Source organism: Plasmopara halstedii, assembly GCF_900000015.1.
Source record: "Plasmopara halstedii genome assembly, contig: Scaffold_614, whole genome shotgun sequence".
NCBI classification, from domain to species: Eukaryota; Oomycota; class Peronosporomycetes; order Peronosporales; family Peronosporaceae; genus Plasmopara; species Plasmopara halstedii.
Window position 1 is genome coordinate 2,821,658 of NW_020187532.1, and position 18,346 is coordinate 2,840,003.

Below are 18,346 nucleotides of genomic sequence, written 5' to 3' on the forward strand. Positions count from 1 at the left end.
CATTCAGTTTACTATTAACCAAGTAAAGCTAAATTAAAGAATACGTGACTTCTAACCAGGTTCCACATTAGCTCAGATGGTAGAGCGCTTGCAAAATACAAGCAAAGGTCCTTGGATCGAACCTAATGGGTAGGTAGTTTGTTGGTGTCTCATGGCCCATGTCCCGGTATTTTGTTAAATTATGCTAATTCATTCCTAATACAATACATCTTCTGCTGTGTAATATTACGGCACCCCGGTGATAATTTACGTGCTGGGGTTTTTTTTATTTTTTGTATATATGGCAAAAGCTGGGGCATTTTTTTTATTTTCTCTTTAAAAATCTACCAAAAAAGGTTGAAAATTACGATTTTCTGTTATCCTATTTCAGGTTTTTGGACTTGCACACTGACACTACCCTGACCATGATATCACATTGCTCTTTTCGCTATTTTTTGTTGTCGCCATACCGAATCCGATTTAGGCTATGTATGGTCAGTAATCTTTAGCGACCTTCCTTTCATTCGATTACATAATTTAGAAACCCGCAGAAGCATTTTCCCCATACATATGTGGGTACTTTAATTATTCACGACATACCGCTTTGCACTCAAATATCGCACAGCAAAATGCAGAGCAAGAATCCACAAAATGCAGCATTATCGGCTACGCACAAGGAAAGATCTTTCATGATACGCGCGCTAACGGCAGGCGTGGTCTCATACCTAGCGCACAAAATATGGACCAAAAGGAAGATGTTCACCGCTCGTTGGTATACAGGGGGGCAGACGGAAAATGAGCAAGTTTTAATCACAGCTTTTGAGTATCTTAGCATCATGGGGCTCATTTTTGCACTAAGCACCTTAACGAGCGTAATGTTCGGCAAGTTAGAAGTTTGGATCAAGGGTGCACTACGTTAAGTGATTCATGGGAAGCGTACGTTGTCATCATTTCATCATCACCAGCTCGCAATGTTTTGCGATTGATATTTTGATTAATACTATTACACATCAATATAATTTCAAACTGAGTTTAATTATCGGCCTCATGGCTCCATCCGGTCGTCGTCGCGCCGGGCGAACTCTGCGTCGCACCCGCTGTATAAGTAATGTTGATGGATCTAACTCTACGCGTTTTATCAGTAGTAATGAGCCACTGCAAGCCATTGGAGAAAATGCCGTCGTGGATCGTGCGGCCGACGACGCGCTGGATGTCGCTAAGAGCTTGCGTTTGGGCCTCCCATATACAACTCAAGCAAGTTGGTCTCCAAGGAAAATAAGCAAAAAAACGAAGTCTTTCAAGAGGTTACGTTGCTCCACAGCCTTCAAGGCCAGGAAGAAACGCAAGGAGCGGCTTGAGACTCTACTAGATGAGCTAGAGACGCAAGGTGCAGACGATACATATGTAATTGTAGAGGATTATATGACTAAATTTTCTTCGTCTCTCTATATGAATAGTGCAGGAAAAATGTGATGAAGTGGTGGCAGATGCGGAGAGACGTGCACAAGAGCTCATGATGGAACTTAAGGTCCAGTTGCTCTTTCTTCCAGAGGCCGTCCGTCAGCTGCCGTGGAAAACCTTCGTGGAAGATTTCGATGGTGACTTTCAAAATGCTATCCATGGCTTGTCTCAGTCACAAAAATCTATGCAAGCGTCACCTTTACTATCTCGATCGTCTGTGAATCGATACGACATTGTGGCTGCGACTCCTAGCAGCGTTGACGATCATGACATAAGCGAGCGTCAAGATGAAGCGTTTTTAAGAGACCACGATACATGGAAACGTCGTATGTCAGCATTTTTAACGCCCATGGACCAACGTCGGATAGGAAAAGTCCCTTCGACGGTTTTGCGTACAGCCCGCAAGGGTGAAACCATCTTTTCAGCTCGAGGTTCCCCCATCGTTTCCAGTACTGTGGCTAATGCCAAGGCCCCTGTCGGGTCATTGATTGCTACCTTTGAAAAAGGATTAGAACCGACGTCATGCTGCATACAACTCGACAGTGAGCGTGTTCTCGACTTATCTCGGCCAGAAAAGCTATCAGCAAAGTCACGTGGAGAAGCAACATCAAAGCTTAAAGCACTCCAGGCCAAGGTGGCACAGATTCTACTCCAGATTAATCCATCTTCTGTTCAGAGCGGTACGAGTGCTGCAAAATACACCCACACGGAAAGTAGGCAATTGGGGTAACCGCATACGTAAACGGCCAACGCGAACTCAACACCTTGTCGTTCGTTGTAGTGGATGTTCTGTTCACATCACGATTGATACGAGTAGATAAGTTATTACCGCTCATTATTTCTAAAGACCAAGCAAGAAAGAAAATACACTCGTATTTGAAATGCAGCACGCACCGTATTTTGGACGATTTTGAGGACCTGCGGTATATTTGTGAGCGATAAATGCAGCGGTATACCACAGACCTCGTGTGATCGTTGCATTTCGCGCAATACAGCGACACCAGAATTAACATTTGGTACTGGCATAGTAAATGTTAACTGCGGCTCTTGTTTAAGCTTCGTTGTCGCTCGCGGACTTGACACTAGTTTGCTGGCCGATGTCGTTGGCGTCGCCAAAGTACTTTTGCTACCGTTTTGATTGGTAGCTTCGCACTCAAGCATGATTAAATGATTTCGCAGTTGAAGACTCGCAGCTTCATTAAAAATTGTAGCAAAATGTGTGCTTCTCCAGCGGCGTACGGCAAGCTTAAGTATTTTTTTCAATTCTACTTCGGCTTCATTTACAAACTCTGGTGAAGTCTCACGGTAAACGAGCTTTCGATGCTGGACACTTGGCAGCGGCACGATGATGCTATCAGTAGAAAAGAATGGTTTCCAGCATTTTAAATTGTTTTCAATGTTCCAATTTACGTTACCAGTTGAGGAATTACAGGTAAACGCGAGTGGCTGTATATTTGCAAAGACATTTGTACTAGATGCAACAAGAGACACATCGCGAAGTGGACAGTGAGGGTCTGAAATAGCGTATCCGACACCAGTTCTGGCATTCCAGATCTCTTGTTCACGGAGCACGTAGACGATGTTGCCGTCTGGAATGGCGTTTCCAAAAACGAGATAAATTTTAGAGTGACTACTACCTCCGTTATGGTAGCGGTGATCATACCACATAAAATAATTAGCCAATAGCACGGCATGTTCTTCATTGTCCCCAGCGCCCATGGCTAGAACCTCGTGTGAGGTATTCCAGACGTCTTTTTCTTCCGTATCAGCTACGCAATCATCCAAAGATGGTATCAAGCTTACATAGTGCACTAACGCTAACAGAGGGGCATCTTGAAGTTCTTTTGGTGGTGATTGTGCACGCAAGAATTGAGATAGAAACGTTGCACCATGCTTGAGGTTACGTACAAAAACATTATAGTTTCGACAAGATACTGCATTTGCCGGCGCACTGCTCTTCACATTTGTAATCCAGCGCTGTGCATGGGCGAAAATCGCTTTATTTTGCGAATTCTCCTTACTGGTCGCTATGCTGTCAGTGCAATTTCGAGTTGGCGTGTTTACAGGAAGAGCGGGGTCTAAAAGCAACGTGACTTTCAATAAAGTGGATTCGCGTGTAACTTTCCGAACTTTAAGCTCATCACCACCATCGCTTCCGTTAGAGTCAATAAATTCGGCTTTTGGGGCTTGTGTCTTTTTCAAACTTAATCTTCTTTGTCTATCTGGGCTGTACATTGGAGCATCCCGACTACGTAGCTGTTGAGGTGCTTCGCTGCACGATGAGGCAGCTGACGGTGGATCTGACAAAGTTGCCATTGTGCTTGATGTAGCTTTGCTTGCTGTATTAACGGAAAGATTAGCGTAACCCAAGTGCTCAACTGGCATCTGACAACGCAATGAGCCTTCGAAGCGACCAGCTTGGTATACTGTCAGGAATGGAATTTCTAGGCTCCCCAGAAAACAGTTTTCTCGATGCAATGCCCGTGTCTGGGATCCGAATTGCTCTTCTCCATTATGCAGATCCTCGTCCATACTCATTGACGCTGGACGAGTGACTTGGTCAAATATGCTGAAGCGGATAACTTCTCGAGTACTTTCGATACCGTCAGGACTCCAGTCATCTCGTGGAGGATGGAACGGAAAAGCAACAGTTTCCATCCACGACGCATTTGCTCCGATACTATCGTCCTGTTTATCGAAACTTCCCACAATAGTAGCACGCGTGGTTTGTCGCACTTTGCCCTGAAAATTAATCTGCACAAAGATGTGGCTTTCGTATTCCAGTAAATTGTCTTCGCGAGGCATGGTGTCATTTTCACCAGAAGACGGTATGAGCAACATTCGAGGACTTTTTTTCATTCGCTGCAACAAGTTACGATGTCGACTTCCTGTCGTCACAGTTCTTTCAAGGTGACCTGAACGCTTGACTCTCACCGGAACGTTGATTGCCTTGTGCAACTGGATATACAAGGTGCAGGCAGTTGGCCAATGAGCTACTGATTGACAGGGGGCAGGCACTTTAAGGCGTGGTCGTAAGCGCCTCCGCGGTGCAAGTAATTTTTTGATTGCCGACAAATCAAGTGACCCTGGAAACATTGGCAGTGGATTTTCCTGAACAATTGCAGTCAACGGTTTTGGCCGATTCACTTGCCCTTCCTGAGTAATCTGGTCTGTATTTAAATTACTTAAACGTTTAGCTTGCCGCACACGCTCACGAAAATCTTGAATCCTTACAAGCTGTTGTACTCGATAGCGTTGGACAATAGACACCTCCGCGTGTTTTGTTGAATCATACAGCAGGCGACGATCAAATGCGCGCAGTTCTGGTCGTAAATGTCGAAGCAGTCGCTTGTCAGTCAGTAATTCGTGCTCCAGCAACGGCAATGGTTCGTCAAACACCGCGCCTTCCGGCTCCCATCGTCGAACGCCGACTTTATCTTGGCATGCAAGCGCATTGCTTACACTGTTTCCGTGTCGAGAGGCGTACTCTTGATCACGAATTTGTATAAGCCGATTGCGTTTTGTAAGTCCACGACCACTTCCAGCAAAAAATTTGATTTCATTGCTTGTCTGAAAAAAAATTCGACCGTTGAAATCAAATACCTGCGCTTCTTTTTTTTGCTGTGGGAAGTCTCTTTGCAAACGTTGAGCTTGCATATTGTCAGGATTGATCGGATCGAGGTTGAGACATCGGGATTGATCCACCCGATTACAATCTTCCTCCTCACTAAAGCTGAAGTTGCTAAGAATTCGCGATGACTCTTTGAGACTATGGGATGCAGACTTTCCGATAAGCTGTACTTTTGAAGTTAAATTATCGTGCTTATAAGCGATATCAAGACGCTTGGGAGGGAGATATGCAGTCATGCTTGAGTTTTGTTGATCTGATACCCAAGACATTCGAAGATGCAGCCTGCCGTGCGTATAGCGATTTGTTTGGTTCATTCGTAGCTCATTGTCGAAAGAAGAATGCCATCGTTTTCGTGAGATCGAAGTTGTGCTGCCAAACTCGTACCATTCGTCACTAGGTGTGATACTCGCAACAGGCACCAAGTTTTTGACATCATCGTCTCCCCATTCTTCGAAATTTTGCCGAGTTACAGCTACTGGCCTTACAGCAGTCTGCCCTGGAATTAGCATAGGGAATGTGCCCGTGGAAAGAATTTTGTCGCGCATTAGCTTTCGGCGTTCATACACTTCAGCAAAGATCGATGATGGGAAGAATGGCACTATTAAAGACAAGTTTTCAAAAAAGCGAACTTCACCGTGGTTGCAGGCTTGGACTTTAGTCTTACACGCGATTTTTCCATTCACGCGGATTATTACATAAATTTGAGGCCTTGAAGAAGATTCACTGAGCGAAAATTGGTGTTTTCTGTTTTCCTTGAGCTGTAAAACAGTTTGAAGAAAATAAGCCGACGCTGATAGAATTGATGATAGAGAATTTGACAATTGTTTAACTGCCAGAAGCTGTTTATTATTATCACATCTCGCTGCTTCATTTTGTTGGTGGTTAGTGTAAGATTCCAGAAGGCCCACGACGGCGCCTACACGCGATAAATCAATGAGCTGCTTGCGCTGAAGTCGCTTGATATGTACGGATATTCCAGTTCCAGAATGAGTCTCGGCAATGTGCAATTGTTCGACCTTCGTCAAAATTTGAAAGTGAAGTTGATTGAGAGCTTCGAGATTTATAACAAGTTGCTGAAGTTCCTGAGTCAATTGTTTTGTCGATAGAGAATATTTGGCTAAACGCTCTGGCTTGTTAGTGCTCTGGAAATAGAAATCTTCAAGACGCTGGAGTGATAGCTGCCACGGCTGCAACTGTTGCATTCTATTGTACGCTCTGTAAAGAGCTCGTAATTGAGCAGTGAGACGGTCTGCAACTGTAAATGTGGGGTGATCATCCAGCATAATTCGGTCTAAGAAAAGCTTAAGTATCGCAAAGGTTGGCGCAGAATTTTTTAAGTCGTGGCTATCGTTTTGGGCATCAGCCAGCTGAACTGTGGTCGTATCAACTACGTCATCATGAGCAGCTATCGGTCTTCGAGAAAGTGAGTTTTCACTTTGTGACAGTAGTTTCTTTATCAGCATATCTGGGCGTTCTTGTTTACCATTTCTGCCGTTTGCCTCAGTGACAGTAAATTCCCTCTCAAAGCGTTCTTCTAAACGATCTAGTGTACTATTTCCCAAAAACATCCATCGCTTCTTTTTTTCACAAACAAATCGCCCTGATACTTCTTGAAGCCTCAGCTGCTTAAGAAAATCATGCCATGCCGGCGCTAATGATCGACGGTGTTGAAACCATTCACCACAGAACACTGTACGATTTACAATGACTTTGTCCATGAAGTTCTCACTTATTACAGTGGCTTTGTGCGTCAAGAAATTCAAATCTGGGCGACCGTGATTGTTATCGCTCTTTTCACCATCACCATCCGGTTCCGAAAAATCGACATTGTTTGATTGCCCCGGAGTCGTGCGCAGAAACCGATTATTAGTTTGAGTACGTTTGTAATCGTGCTGGTGCCTGTGTGACGTTTTCTCTGTGTTGCGCTTTGCAATTTTAGAAGATTTCGTCTTATTTTGTGAATTGAATTTACTAGAATCCATTTCATCCGTTAAAGGTCGTAGCTCCATCTCCTCTGCGTGGTCATTAGCCATAACTGAGATTGCCGGATTTTTTATTTTGAAAGGGCGGAGGCAGTTTTGAAGGGACTTAATCCGACGGCTTCCTGGTCCACGTCTCACCCACGTTGATAAAATGCAAGAAGTGAGTTGATACTGTCTCTGCCAACCGGCAAATATCACTAATTATCAAATCTTTCACCAGCTACTTGTCGTTTTTTTTAGATACTTAATTTGTGGACATGTTAGTGGATAAGGTTTCCCGTGAAGGTTGGCATGAAGTACGGACATCTGACGACAACGCTTAAGCCTAATCACCTAGTTTCTTGACGAGTTTGTACTTGAAAATATCGAAGCGAAATGAAAAAAATCGTAGCACATTTGATACCATCAAAGTTAAACTTGATACTGCAATGGAATTAGATTTGCCTTGTCTTTGGAAGTTATAGCTACCGCTCCGGCTGTGGCCCGCGCGGTGGTTGCGGCTGTTGTTGTTGCAGTTGTTGTTGCAGTTGTTGTTGCTGATGCATTTGCTGCTGCAGGAGGTGATCACTGGGTGAAACCTTCGGTCGCTGCTGCTGCTGTTGTTGTTGCTGTTGTTGCTGTTGTTGCTGTTGTTGCTGTTGCTGTTGCTGTTGCTGTTGCTGTTGCTGTTGCTGTTGCTGTTGCTGTTGCTGTCGCTGTTGCTGTTGCTGTTGCTGTTGTTGTTGTTGTTGCTGTTGCTGTTGCTGCTGCTGTTGTTGTTGCATCAGTTGCAAATGATGATGGAGCGCTTGATGCTGTATTTGCTGCTGATGAAGCTGCTGTGCTTGGTGCTGCTGGTGGTACTCGTGCTGCTGCATCTGCTGGTACTGGTTTGCCTGAAGTTGGTATTGCTGGAGATGCTGGTACTGCTGCGCTTGCTGCTGCTGTTGCTGTTGATGTTGCTGTTGCTGAGCTTGAAGCTGGGCCTGCTGAGCTTGAGCAGCCTGATGCTGCTGCGCTTGAGCTTGCTGCTGCTGCATTGCGTTATTGTATCGTGCCATATTGGCCGCCATGTCCAGCGCTTGCTGCCGAGCTTGCTGGGCTTCTTGGAGAGCTTTCGCAGCTGCAGCCGCGGCGGCTCGTGCTCGAGTGGCTTCTTCTTCTGCCCGTTGAGCTCGCCGTAGCAATTCAACCTCTTCAAAGCGGAGATGCGGTGCGTAGTTCCACATCTGCTGCTGAACTCGCAAGTCTCCGGCCTGACCCGTGTTTGACACGACCGATGAGGTAGAAGACGCCGAGCCGCTGCGAGTTAGTGCAACAGCCATCTGAGCTGACGCCGACGTATACGAGGCCACACTTAATGATTTCTGCGACATTTTATCGCATGGACTCGTACGCGCTATTGCGGACGGTACAGAAGATGGTATCGTAGAAGACACAGACATGCCGCTTGCCATTGTGACATCTGAGCCCCGCGCCGCAATTCCCGAACTGTCGGTTGTGCTTGTGCTCGGATCGTAATAACGAGTTGACTGCATCTGGCGTTGCAGTTGCTGTTGATGTATCAAAGGTGATTGATGACCAGGAGCTGAGGTCCTCCGATCGGAAGAAGGCATGCTTAACAGGCTTGACATCAAACCTATGCGGCCATGCGGAGCAGAAGATCCCCTAGGCAGTAGATGGGCAGTCGGACTAGGAGCGCCTGCTGAAGATTGTGCCAGGTCGGCAGATGTAGGCGTCATTACCCGCACATGATCGACGCGAAGTTGTCGCTGTTGCTGTATTTGCTTGTGCATTTGCTGTTGCATATGTTGTTGCATCTGCTGTTGCATTTGCTGCTGCATAGGCGGCTGGTGTGGTGATTCTTGCTGGCAAACAACCATCGAGCCTTGGCCTCTAGGTGTTAAGTCATCCCGTGGTGACTCTGACTCGTTCAAAATGGATGAAAATGACATGCGACTGCGCATGGGTTGAATCAGAGGCGGTGCAGGTGGTACGAGCGCAGCACAGCCTTTTCGCCCATTTTCGATTGCTGTTTGAGTTGCATTGTTTGATGAAACGTCTTCTGATATAATAGTATCCGATGTCGAGCTCCACGTACTCAAACGAGAAATTGCATCTCCTTGTTTAGTTGCGTCCATCGAAACTAAACGTGAGGGAGCGAGTGGGGGCTGATGCGGATTTTTGGTTGTAATACCCTGCGGAGTCAAATTGCCTTTGTCACTCGTAGCATTGTTCGTCATGGTCGTATTTATTATCGAGTGCTGAGCCATGTCATGACATCCCATCTGGTTTGAATCGATTCCGACATTACTCTTTGCTACAACCGCACCTCCATCTGTTCCATCATTGCTACTAAAATCTAATTGGCTGTCATACTGCTGAGCGTGCATTGGGGACATCTTCGCTGCATTGCCCATTACTTGTTGATTCGGCATTGTTTGATAAATATTGTTGGAGTTTCTCACCTCTCCGTACGAAGCTCTCGCTTGCTGTTGATGCTGATTCGACAGCTGCATTATCTGACTGTGCTCACAAGTTTGTGTGTGACTTTGGAGTCCCATCTGTTGAAGCGCTTGCACTGACACATATTGCGAAGGCACTTGTGGCTGCTGTTGCAGACGTGAGAAATGGTACAGTTGCTGAGCAGTATTCATTTGACTTTCGTGATACGAAGAGTTATTCGTTACTTCTGTGGGCACTCCTTGAGACTTTTGTTGCTGTTGAAGCTGCATGAGCTGCAGTTGATGTTGCATGTTCAGTAACTTCAGATAACGTTCCGAATTACTTACCGAATGCATTATTTCATGCGACTGCTGCTGGTCTTGGTGAGGCCGCACCCCGTACTGATTTACCGGAATTTCTGGTAGCATGCTCACACCGTGAAGTCCAGGCTGAGCTGCTGTAAGAGCAACTTGATATGACATGATTGGATCAGTTGAATTGATTGCCACTGATTTATTTGTCATTCCAGTTGAAATATTTACATGAAAATCAACCGACTGACCCATTTGCCTCAGCGAACCGCTCATCAGCCCAGCGGCAGCAGATCGAGGCGAAACAGAACCATTTCCACTTGCCATGTCAGCTATTGCCGTACCACTCGTACTACCTCCACTGGCTGCCGCACACTCGATTCGACGCTTCAAAATATCTTGAAGATTCAGTCGATTTTTGTAGTTTTGATAGTAGTTTTTTATCTGCGCAGCAGTCTTTGTTGGGATCTTCTCTGTAAGTGTTGACCAGTCTTTTCCGAATTGCTATCATACATACCACATACAGTTCACATTCCCTTTAGGTAAAAAAACATAAACTTTGCCACAACATTGTAAGCGATGGTTAACGTACCGAAAAATACGTCAAAAAGCCCGCTTTTTCTCCTTCTGTCCACTTTTGCACCACACGTTTTGCAGGAGGTGCAGCATTTAAGCTACCGCTACTCGCTTCAACAGTTGCCGATGGTGAGATGGCCTTTGCGCTAACTTGAGGCGTCATTTTTCCACATACGCTTTTCGGTACTGGCCCTGTGCCAGGTGCGGTTGTCGACACAGACATTGACATTCCTGCTGAATTTAGTAGTGCATTAGGTGGTGCGTGGGAGGCAATCAATGGAGCCTGATGATTATTCCGACGTGAAACTGGCGTTCCACCTCCACCTCGATTTAATTTCTTTCCAGCTTGCAAGTCGCCTGGAATGGATATACGAGGACTGCTGCGATTGCTTGCCGAAATATTCGGGGTAGACGTGCCCGAGTTCCCTTTTTTCCTATTGTGGCCCAAACTTTTCTCTCCGCCTACATTTCCACTCAATTGGATAGAATCTTGCCCTGACATGGGAATTATTGCGCCAGCCAATTCCGCCGCCCCTTCCTGCAATTTCTTAGGCTTTCGTTGCTGTTTTGGTTCTTTCTTCGTCATGTTAATTCCACCCTTTTCTAAGTATGCGCCAAGCCCTACAGCCTGACTCCACTGCTTCCCTTTTGTAGAATCTACTAACTGCCCATCAGAATTACTGTCCTTGACTACATCGATGGCAGTCTCAACCTCGGTGCTTGAATCCGGATATTTTTTTAAGCGTTCTTCTGTTGAAATGGTCAAAACTTCATATCCTGTGCTGTACGAATTATCAGAAAGCAATGATGCATAGTCAACTAAAAATGGTCGCTGTTGTCCGGCAACGAATTGTTTGAGTTGCTGCGTATACAGATTGAACTTGGTCTCATCCAAAGAATCGAAATCTCCAGAGCTGGTGGAGTCTTCAAGTTGCAATCCCAATTCTGACGCTAGCTGGCGAATGCATGAAGTGTGGTCTGGCCCAGACACCAAATCAATAGCAGACTTCCCTTCAGCAATGCCTATAGTTCTTTTAATGCTGCGACCAGCCACTGATTTTGTATCCAGGCCGCGCAATACGCGCTGAGCACCAAACGAATTAAGGATATTATCGGAAGCTTGATGAGACCTAAAGTTCGAAGGATGTAACAACAATTTCGCAACAACCTCTGGAAATTGCACGCCAAGGCGAATCGCTGCACAAGCTGACAGATTCCAACAGCTCCAAGTATTTTTTGATCCGGCACCTCGGCGCCGTAATTGCTGCTCTCGCAATAGCGCTTTATAGTCAGCTACCCTTTTAGTACGGTAATAAAAGGCTATCACATCGCCCGTCGTTTTGTTGCTCAGGTAGGACGAAATGCGCGAAAAGTTCTTTGGGTACTGCAAAAACTTATCCACGTATATACATTTTTCGAGATCGTTCCACGGATTGATTTTCATCTCTGCCTTTTCTTTTAATTTCCAATCCACCACTAATCCATCGGCCATGCAACTTTGCCCATTGACGGAGCGATAAAAATACCTCTGGTGTCGTTCTAACGAACTAATGAGCATATCTGGTATGATGGTCGATAAGGCATTTTTTAATCGCTTTTTTCGCACCTCTTGGTCAAGGATAGCCTGGGCTTTTGCATGTTCGACTTTTTCCAAATCGTTGTTCTCCAAGTCAGCGCTAGAATTATTCGTCAGTCGAGACGAAGTTCGCACCGTTGTACTTTCACAAGCAGCTTCGGCGGCCTTTTCAGCTGCTACCAACTGCTGGACATGAGGACTCTGGTGACTAGTATTTGTCGTTCGAATTGGTCCACAATCACTTGCACTGTTTAGCTTTTGCTTTTGTAGCTGCTTGTGACGGTACTTGTCTAGCCGTTTACGATCTTTCTCCATTTTTTTCACTCCTAATTTCCATGACTTTTTAAGATCCACGTAATCTCGCGCAAGTTTCTTAAAAAAAACATGACGAGCACGATTTCGCATTCGCACCTTCAATCTAACTTGGTTAGCAAGGGCAGATCCGCGGTTAAGATTATTTTGGTAAAATGCATAGTCGCTTGGTTGATGGTAAATCTTGGTCGCAAGATGACCGTCCTCAATTCGCTTAGGAAGTTGCCCATTAGCTGCAGTAATTTTGACTAAGTTATCCGAAAAGATGCCAGCAAGCATTTCAACGAATTCCGAATCCACTGCTGCCTTCACCAAAGACTCCTTCGTTTGAAAAGGTGCTATAGATTCTGGTGAGCTGATCTTCGACTTTAAACTAGTTGATACGCTATTTAGGCCAGAATTTGGGGTCGAAGAGTCAAGACTTTCTAAAATAATATCCGAGTCAGGTTCTATAGACAATTTCTGCTCAATATTCGCAACGGCAATGATTCTTTGTAGAGCCTTGAGCTGCTTTTTGACATTAGTGATATCGGAATCGAGAACGTCAATTGAAGAGAGAATCTCTTCTTTTGATGGCTTAGTTGATGTTATGACTTCTTGTACATCACAGACATCTTGCGTCTTCTGTTTGTCAGCCTTTTTAAAAACCTCAGTCATAAATTGTTTAGCGGTGGATTCCTCGAAGTGCTTCTCATCTCTCAATTTTAACATCAATCCAATCTGAGACTCACATCCCACGCTTGACGAATCAACGTCAGACATAGCTGTAGCACCTTCTCCTCTGACAGCCAAACATACGGAAGCCCCCACAATAGATTCATCTTCAACCGTGATGGCATTTGAATCGTCAGGTCTTTTTAAAGCCGCGACTGATGTTTTGTCACTCTCATTCCATACATCGTCTTTTTGCTGCATCAGACCCTGCCCCCATCCAATACGTGGTCGCTTTGCGGACTGAGTCGGTGAATTCTGAACAATAAGCCCTTGTCCCCACCCCAAACGTGGACGATGTCGCTTCGTCAAAATTGCATCTCCACGGGCATCGGATGATGTATTCTTATCAATTTTAGCGCTTGGAAGAGGTATATTTGGGAGAGCTGGTGGCTCTTCCTGCAGTTGCGATTTACGTGCTCCACAATCTAGACAGTTAAAACCGTTTGTGATTATATCTCTCGAAGCTTCTGCCCGTTCAGTTAACTGTATTGATGGTTGGGCACTCGTGTCGATCAGCTTTTTTGTCAAGCAGTTATCACTTATGGTCTTATCCTTACATAATCTTTGCCGGCCAATTGCGCTGTATTTGTCAGACTCCAATATGTGTGTACGAAAAGACGTTGATACAATTGTGCGGGACGATTTACTTTCACAAGCATATCCTGAGGCATCCACACCGTGCTGAGATTTTAACGACAAAAGCTGATCGCTTTCTGAATGTTCACTTAAACTCAGCGAAGTTTTGGAAACAGGAAGTGATAGCTCGCCTTGCTGCTTAGGCGAGAATTTTTGACTTTGTCCATGCAATTTATTCGGGGTATATTTTGGCTCTGTTTGGATAGTGTCCTTACTTTCTCCGAATCGGTCAACGTTTGACGATTTGATCGACGAAAAAGAAGTCGATCGAGGTTTACTGAAGCCGTCGGACACGATTGACAATGGATCAGTTCTACTCCGCTTGAGTTTTGACCGCATATAAACAGTTTGAGAAAAGTTGACACCTCGAGTATCTTGTGGACGATTTCTTTCCTGCACATCATCGAATGAAGCATGAAAATTATCGTCCGTCTGACCTTCTTCTTTCTTACAAATGAAGCCATGCATTGTTCCCTCGGTGTTTGCTGTGATACTTCCTGTAACCATCTCGCCCTCCTCAACTTCTTCGTTCTCACCGTCGATGCACACAACATTACTAGTTTGTTTGGAGATAAGATCGGCTGTGTTTGTAGTTCTACTTGAATCATCGTGACCCCTTTCGATAGCAACCATTTTTACATTCGCCGCCAACATATCATCCCTTTCTCTTTGGATCAAATCGTTTGCTTTGCGCAAGCAATTAGATGCGGGACTTACAGCAGCAGCATCACTTTGAGTGGCACTTTCAATCTGATCAATCCCGTCCTTGTCATCCGTAATCTTGCGAGCAAGTTGAGGCCACTTTTTCATTTGTGACGTATTTTCGTCCGCAATAAAAGGCAAGTCCAACTCTTCTCGGATCGAAAGATTGTTTGGCTTATTGCAAACGTTAAAATTTATATCAGATGAACAAGATTCCTGTTTGGTGACAGACAATGAATTTTCTTCAAGCACAACCGTTTCAACGTCATCAATGCCCTGCGTCTTAACAGACAAAACATGCGCTTTCGGTCGATTATCTTTCGAGTCACCAATTTCGACAGTACTCATCATTATTGAAGGGGATGTAGCATCACTTTCAGTGTTAGATTTCGCGTCGTCCTTGAGTTCGATATCTTCTGTCTTTTTAACTTTGATCCCTTCCATATCAGCATGCACTGCCGATGTAGCTGCGGTTTTGTCAAAGCCGCAAACTTCGGAATTATGAGCAAGTGCTTCAGTAGTGACCGAACATTTATCCGCTAGCAATGGAATAACCTCTCTCTTTGTAGGATCATTTATGACTGCACAAGAAGTCCTTCTATTCAGTTCCTCTTCTCGGCTTCTTTTGCATTCAACTCCCTTATTGGAGTTGATTCGTGAATGCGCGAGCTTCTGGGTATCCACATTATCCTTTATCGTAATTGAACTCTCGTCAACGCCCTCACAGTTGACAAGATCACGACTTTCCTCCATTCGTAATGACTTCATTTCAAACCGTACTGATGTGTGGCGACTAGTATATGGACGAGGCGGTAACGCCGAAGCTTCTAATAAATTCGGTCGCCTTGCCTCAGTTCTACTCATCAAGTCCCGGTCGAGGCTACCCGTTTCACTTGGCGTAATCGATTCAGCCGCTTTCTTACATATATTTTTTTGTCTTTGCTCAGGCTTTTCTTCTCCTTCCTCTGCACTCATTGACGGCTCCCTATCTTGGTGATTGTCAGCCGCAAAACTCGAGGTGCGTAAGAGTGACATAGACCTGCTATTTAAGTCTTGTTTGCTTGATCGTGCATGGTATCCTGGGTCAATATCTGGTTGACTTCTTTCCCGCCAGCTCCGATAGCTGCTGGCAGTTGATGCTCTTCCTTCACTGCTTCCTCTGTCTCGACTCATGGATCGGCGATGGGGCATCAGCACTGCCGGTTTGTAGCGCACTTCTTTGGGGTAAAATCGATTACCGGAATGGTAAACGGTGCTTCGTGCCCCTCCAAGTCCTCTATTTCGTGATCTTGAATCTTGCTCGCGCCCAGAAAGACGGTTGTCAAAATTCTCTTCGGGTTCACCCCGCCTAGATATATTATGTTCGCTTCGCTCCCAGCTAGAATATGTGCGATGATCTTGGGGTGATACTGATCGAGAGCGTGAGCGTGACCGGGAACGTTTCTGACGAGACTTTGAAGAGTTTTGAAGAGGAGATCTAGAGGAAGAAATCATGCTTTGCGATGCTCTTAAAGGCGAGCGAGAGACTGATCGACCTCTGGAACGCGAAAACACGCGCTCTCTATGGTGATGAGCTCCACTGCTGTGTCCTCTCGAGGTGTCGTAACTCACTCGCTCGAACTTGGCAGACCCACTGCGTGTGATTTCACTACTTCTATAATGAAGCCTGGAATGGCTGCGGGGCGAAGATCCACTTCGCCATTGTCGGCCCTGACTACTGTTGACTGAAAAGCGTCCGGATTCGAGCGAATGGCGGTCCATCGAGCCGCGGGATACAGACGACTTTAATTGAATGATGCGGCTTTTGGGCAATGGTGTCTCTTCACTCTCAATAATTAAGGCTTTGCTCAATTCCTCGGCCATCTTTTCTGCCTAAGCGAAGACTTGTTGTGTATAATTTTCTCTGGGGACACTTTACGCGCTCGACTTGAGTTAGATCCCCAGGCTGTTACTCAGGATATATTTATGCTATATTATAGGATTACACCGACCGTTTTTTGCTTGTCACGCCATCCCCCTATAACATTGCTCAACAATTGTGTCGAAATAAAATGGAGCGCGTATTGGGGGAACCGGCGCTCGTGCTGTGTGAATCATGCATGGACAGTGACAAGCACGAGAAGCGATGGCAGCCGCTCCTTACGAAAGATAAGCGTACACTTTTAATTCGTGACGTGTGTGTGCGTCCGCAATGTCCACGGCTGCAGCTATGTGGCCACTTGTGTCTGATTCACAAACTGGAGCTAGAGTTGTCATGGCAGGGCAATTATAGCGTCCGCGCATGCCATGGCTGCCGCGTTAACGCGCTGCAGCTTTACAGCGAAAAGTGTAATGTATGGTTTATACTCGGACCCAGTCATTATGCGACTGGCGTGCATGGAGTAGAGCACCGCGTTATGACATCGTCTTCGGCTGTTACTGGTGCTACTAAATTGCTCGCTCGGGCGGAAAGGAGTAGAACGAAAATGTCAACGAAGTGGCCATATTTGCGGCGCAGATCCCGTCGCTGTATTAAGCAGCACATTCAGAAGGAGCAGTTGCTTGCGCTTGAGTGGAGCTTGGGCAATTTGCCAGCGGATAAGTGCAAATATCTTTGGAAAGACAATTACAAACGCTTCGAAATGGAGAAGAATCCGGAGGCTTATCATGCAGCCATGACGCCCTTGGCAAATAAAGTGCTTGACGGTAAAGCGCGAGCGGAGCCCTCAGACATATTCTGCGACATAATGGGCTGCAGACGATATGCGAAGACTGGCAGTCGATGTCTCTTTCACACTTCCAAGTAGCTTATGTCTGCAAATTTTTCAATCTTATGACTGAAAGTTCGAGGTGCTTGCTTTTCTGTGAAGAGTTATTAGAGCGCATGAATAGCAAATTAACGGGGCTAAGACTTTATGTACTACTGGGTACAAACTGCAGAGGTGTGCGCACGAAAATGACACGATGTTGTGGGACCAAATTGCCATCCAGGGGCTTGAAAGCGAGCTTTTTTAACTCCTAAACGGCGGCTTACAAAAATCATTGTCTTCTTTTGGCGGCTTGGAAAAAACTTTTCCTCTTTCTGGCGGCCATGAAAAAAGACTTCGGATTGAAATCGGATCAACGTGATAATACAAGTTGAATCAAATCAATTTGGCAATGTCAATGCTGCTGGTATATCCAGAAAACATTATAGCGCTATCAAGGAGAGCTACCAAGCACTCGTGCAACAGTAAACACCCGGCGTTGTATTTCGTCCAGTAGCTAACTAGCTATGGTGGGGTCCGTTATCAAATGCGTAAATCAAATAATCCCACCTCTGTCGGACGGGCGAGCCTCCCTACTATTAAAGTCTTATCAGCTGCTTGAGCTGAATATCACGCTCTCAGTGTGTACATATTAGCTGACTGTATATTCCAGTGATCTCGTCCTTAATACAAGCAGTTCGTGTTTCTGTTACTCTCTGGTAAAGTACAGAGAAATCAGGTGCAAGGTACGATATCTTTGTAAGGAGACACCAACAAGATGGTGCAGTGCGCATATTGTAAATGTAATGCGAGTACGACAGCCGTCAATTATAAATAAATAGATTTAACTGTTCTTAAACTTGAGCACTTGATTCTTGAACATCTTATTGACTAGGTCTCCTTGCATATAATCTACGACGCAAAATTTTGTTGAGTGTTAAGAAAGAATGTACAACCTGTGAGGATGGAACATTAAAGTTAGTTTATCTGACAAAGACTGGCTCAATAAGTTCCTAGCTTGAATTAGTCACGTGGGATCGCACAATGGCGGTCCAAGATCCGGTTTGGTGGAACAACTGCGAGCACAGCGTTCATTGTAGTACTACTCGCTTGACTTAGTCAGGTTACTCCTCTTGGAAAGTTTAAGTTGGTCGGTGGAAACGCCACCATCCCATACAGAGCAACGGTAAAAGTAAAGTCCTTCGAGAGCGAAGACGGAGAGAATCTTTCCCGCTGAGCGCAAAAGATTTGGATGACCATGTGTGACGGGGCACACGGCACCTTGCACAGAGGAAGCTTGACTTCCAAGAGTATAC

The 18,346-nt window shown here is 45.4% G+C and overlaps 4 protein-coding genes across 4 annotated transcripts; 2 read left to right on the forward strand and 2 right to left on the reverse strand.

Moving 5' to 3' along the window:
* Window positions 1–1,026: 1,026 nt before the first annotated feature.
* PHALS_12541 (Cell division protein borealin) lies at window positions 1,027–2,170 on the forward strand (the record flags this gene model as incomplete). Its single annotated transcript, XM_024728107.1, has 3 exons — window positions 1,027–1,237; window positions 1,301–1,383; window positions 1,442–2,170. 3 exons carry the CDS (start codon window positions 1,027–1,029, stop codon window positions 2,168–2,170), a joined length of 1,023 nt encoding a protein of 340 aa, XP_024578617.1.
* A 95-nt stretch (window positions 2,171–2,265) lies between these two features.
* PHALS_12542 (C2 Ca2-binding motif-containing protein) lies at window positions 2,266–7,104 on the reverse strand (the record flags this gene model as incomplete). Its single annotated transcript, XM_024728108.1, has 1 exon — window positions 2,266–7,104. One exon carries the CDS (start codon window positions 7,102–7,104, stop codon window positions 2,266–2,268), a length of 4,839 nt encoding a protein of 1,612 aa, XP_024578618.1.
* A 1,567-nt stretch (window positions 7,105–8,671) lies between these two features.
* Window positions 8,672–15,495, reverse strand: PHALS_12543 (Nuclear receptor coregulator SMRT/SMRTER, contains Myb-like domains; the record flags this gene model as incomplete). The annotated part of the gene is made up of 3 exons (XM_024728109.1): window positions 8,672–8,734; window positions 8,784–10,292; window positions 10,381–15,495. The coding sequence occupies 3 exons, from the start codon at window positions 15,493–15,495 to the stop codon at window positions 8,672–8,674; spliced, it is 6,687 nt and encodes a 2,228-aa protein (XP_024578619.1).
* An 860-nt stretch (window positions 15,496–16,355) lies between these two features.
* On the forward strand, window positions 16,356–17,090 carry PHALS_12544 (uncharacterized protein; the record flags this gene model as incomplete). The annotated part of the gene is made up of 1 exon (XM_024728110.1): window positions 16,356–17,090. One exon carries the CDS (start codon window positions 16,356–16,358, stop codon window positions 17,088–17,090), a length of 735 nt encoding a protein of 244 aa, XP_024578620.1.
* Between the last annotated feature and the right edge of the window lie 1,256 nt (window positions 17,091–18,346).